Source organism: Octopus bimaculoides, chromosome 24 (genome assembly GCF_001194135.2).
Source record: "Octopus bimaculoides isolate UCB-OBI-ISO-001 chromosome 24, ASM119413v2, whole genome shotgun sequence".
Classification (NCBI taxonomy): domain Eukaryota; kingdom Metazoa; phylum Mollusca; class Cephalopoda; order Octopoda; family Octopodidae; genus Octopus; species Octopus bimaculoides.
The window spans coordinates 25,518,184-25,520,973 of record NC_069004.1 but is presented as its reverse complement, the minus strand read 5'-3'; the positions used below and the strand labels follow the sequence as shown (position 1 = coordinate 25,520,973).

General features: G+C 35.2%; 1 protein-coding gene across 1 annotated transcript in view; it reads left to right on the top strand.

Moving 5' to 3' along the window:
- LOC106871503 (glutamate receptor ionotropic, delta-1) overlaps positions 1-2,790 on the top strand; it is a 28,870-nt gene that overhangs the window by 22,197 nt on the left and 3,883 nt on the right. Inside the window, exons 9-10 of the mRNA XM_014917991.2 lie at positions 707-807; positions 1,809-1,896. Coding sequence (XP_014773477.1) covers positions 707-807; positions 1,809-1,896 — 189 coding nt within the window. The remainder of the gene's footprint in view (positions 1-706; positions 808-1,808; positions 1,897-2,790) is intronic.

The window sequence follows — 2,790 nt, the reverse complement described above, 5'->3', positions numbered from 1 at the left end:
ATATATATATATATATATATATATATATATATATACATTGTATGTATATATGTGTGTGTGCGTGTGCGTACATATTCAATATTTGGATTTCACATACGTAGTTACATGTTGAAGAAACCGGCGATTTACTGTTATTCTCGTCGGAACCCAGTATTGTGTTCCTTGATCTGTCTAAGCAAGACACATCCCAAGGATAGACGCAACGTTTCCTCTCCATGTCGTAAAAGGCGACTAAAACAAATTCAGGTAGGATTCGCACTCCGAACACGTAAAACAGTCACCAGCAAGGACTACCCAAACAGACTCACAAGGCTAGAGTGTTATCACCTGAGTGGTGCAAAGATGTCATCCGCCAGGAGTAGAAGCGAATCACCAACAAATGGTGGATGTAGCGATAAACTGTTACAACACAAGCTCCCCTACTACCACTGCCATCATTACTACTACTACTACTACTACTACTACTACTACTACTACTACTACTACTACTACTACTACTACTACTACTTGACTAATGCGGTCTAAATATGAATCAGTAAATATGATAAGGCGGCTGCTAGGGCCGAGAGACTCTAATTCTCGAAACCGTCTAATTTATATGGTAGGGCCGCGATGTAAGTTTACTGTAGAATTTCATTTAAAAAATGGTTAAAAAAAACAACTTATGAAGACGAACTCTATATGTTTGATCTTGCTGTCGTTTCAGTTACTGCCGTACGCAGTGAAGAAAGAAGACCACGGTAAGATCTATTTTGAAGGGTTCTGTGTAATGATTTTAAAGGAGCTGAGTCGACAAATGAATTTCAGGTAATAAAACTCTCTTACTGTCTCTTTGTCTCACAATTTATCAGTCTCTCTGACTCTCTTCTCTTGTTTTTAACGGTTTGCTTTTTTATATTTTATATCTTTTAATTCTTACACAGTGAAACTAATGTATAAGCATAACAAAATTAAAAACAAAAAACAACAAAAGCCTAAAGGACGTACTCGTGGAATGTATTAGGTTGACGCTCAGTTTAAGATGATAAAAAGAGGTGTGTGACGTTTCGAGAATAGCTCTTCGTCAGAAATGTATGGAGAGAAAGAAAAGAATAGAACTAGGAAAGCACGTGTTGTTACATGGCTGAAGTGACCGGAAGTGGAGGGAGATAGAGAAAGTGGTTTTTGAAGGCAGAGCAGTGCGAAAATGACCAGCGCATGCGTGCGTGCGTGCGTGCGTTCGTCCGTCCGTCCATCCGTCCGTGCGCGCGCATGTGTGTGTGTGTGTGTGTGTGTGTGCGTGTGCGTATGTATTTGTGTTTATGTGAGTGATAATGTTTATCCGATTAAAATAAACCAGAATTTGTTTGAAACATGCTGTTACATTTACGACGATCATCGCTAAAGTAGGAAAATACATGCATCTATAGGCGGTAAGAAAACCCAACACGAATAATGGTATTCGGTTTAAACAAGGTCATTGCTAGGACGAAATTTCAGAAACCCTTTTGTAGTGTCTGAAGGATACAACACTGTCAAACCTTTTTAAGGACGCTTTTTTAATCTATTTAACTTCCTTTAAAATTTAACTTGACGAAAGAGAAAGAGAAAGATTTTAAAAATATGTAATAATTTGCCTGTAGAAAATCATTGAAAAATTCTTCCAAATATATAGAAAAAGCTAATATGGATAGACTCTGTAGATCGGGGGTGCATGTTAGCACTCACTTAACTGTGATTCTTTATGTAGATAGTGTCCCAAGGTAATTTTCATGAGTCATTATATAATTTAAATATTCATATTCTGTTACGTCACGCATATTTTGTAGCTATAAGTGGGTGGTGCCAGAAGACCGAGAATTTGGTATGATGGTGAATGGTTCCTTTACAGGACTTGTAGGTTTGCTTGAGAGACGAGTAGGTACCTTTTCAATATTTTTTCTTCCTCTATCCTCTGCTCTCTTTCTGTCTTTCCTTTCCTTTCTTTCTTTCTTTCTTTTTCTTTCTTTTTCTTTCTTTTCTTCCTTTCTTATTTTTTTCATTTTATCCCTTTTTCTTTTTTCTTAATTTTGTTTCTTTGTTTCTTTCTTTCATTTTCTTTATTTTCTTTCTTTTTTATTTATTTATTTTCTTCTTTGCTTGTTTCTTTCCTTCCTTCTTTCGCTTAATTTATTGGTTTTCTCTCATTATTTTTTTTTATTTTCTTTCTATTTCCATCTTTCTTTCTTCATTTCTTCCTTCAGTCTTTTTTTCATCTTAATTTTTCCTTCACCTCCTTTGTTAATTTACTTCTGACATTAAGAAGATACCCTCTCATCCGATATCCAATTTCATATTTATGCATATGCGTTTCTCATATACAAAAACAGACAATTTTCAATGGTCGTTTCAGACGTGATGTTTTCAAAATACGCATTCAATATTCTACAAAATAAGCATTCAGCACCCCCTTTAAGAATTACGTGTCTAAAAGAATTCTTCAAAATTATAAATTCTCCAACGGTTATTATAAGGAACTCTGTGAGAAACTTTCATCCAAAGATTTTATCTTTCCGTTATTATAATGAGGTGTTATAATAACATTTGCTTTTCGAAAATAATTAAGTTGTGTAAACCAAGTAAGGTTAATGTACATTAATCTTCTAAAGAACTACAAGTGAATTTTCAGCTTCATTTCTTTATAATTTTAAGAATTAGAAAAATACCTGAGATAGTGTTGACACACATATATATACACACAAACACGCACGCACGCACGCACGCACGCACACACACACACACACACACACACACACACACACACACACACAC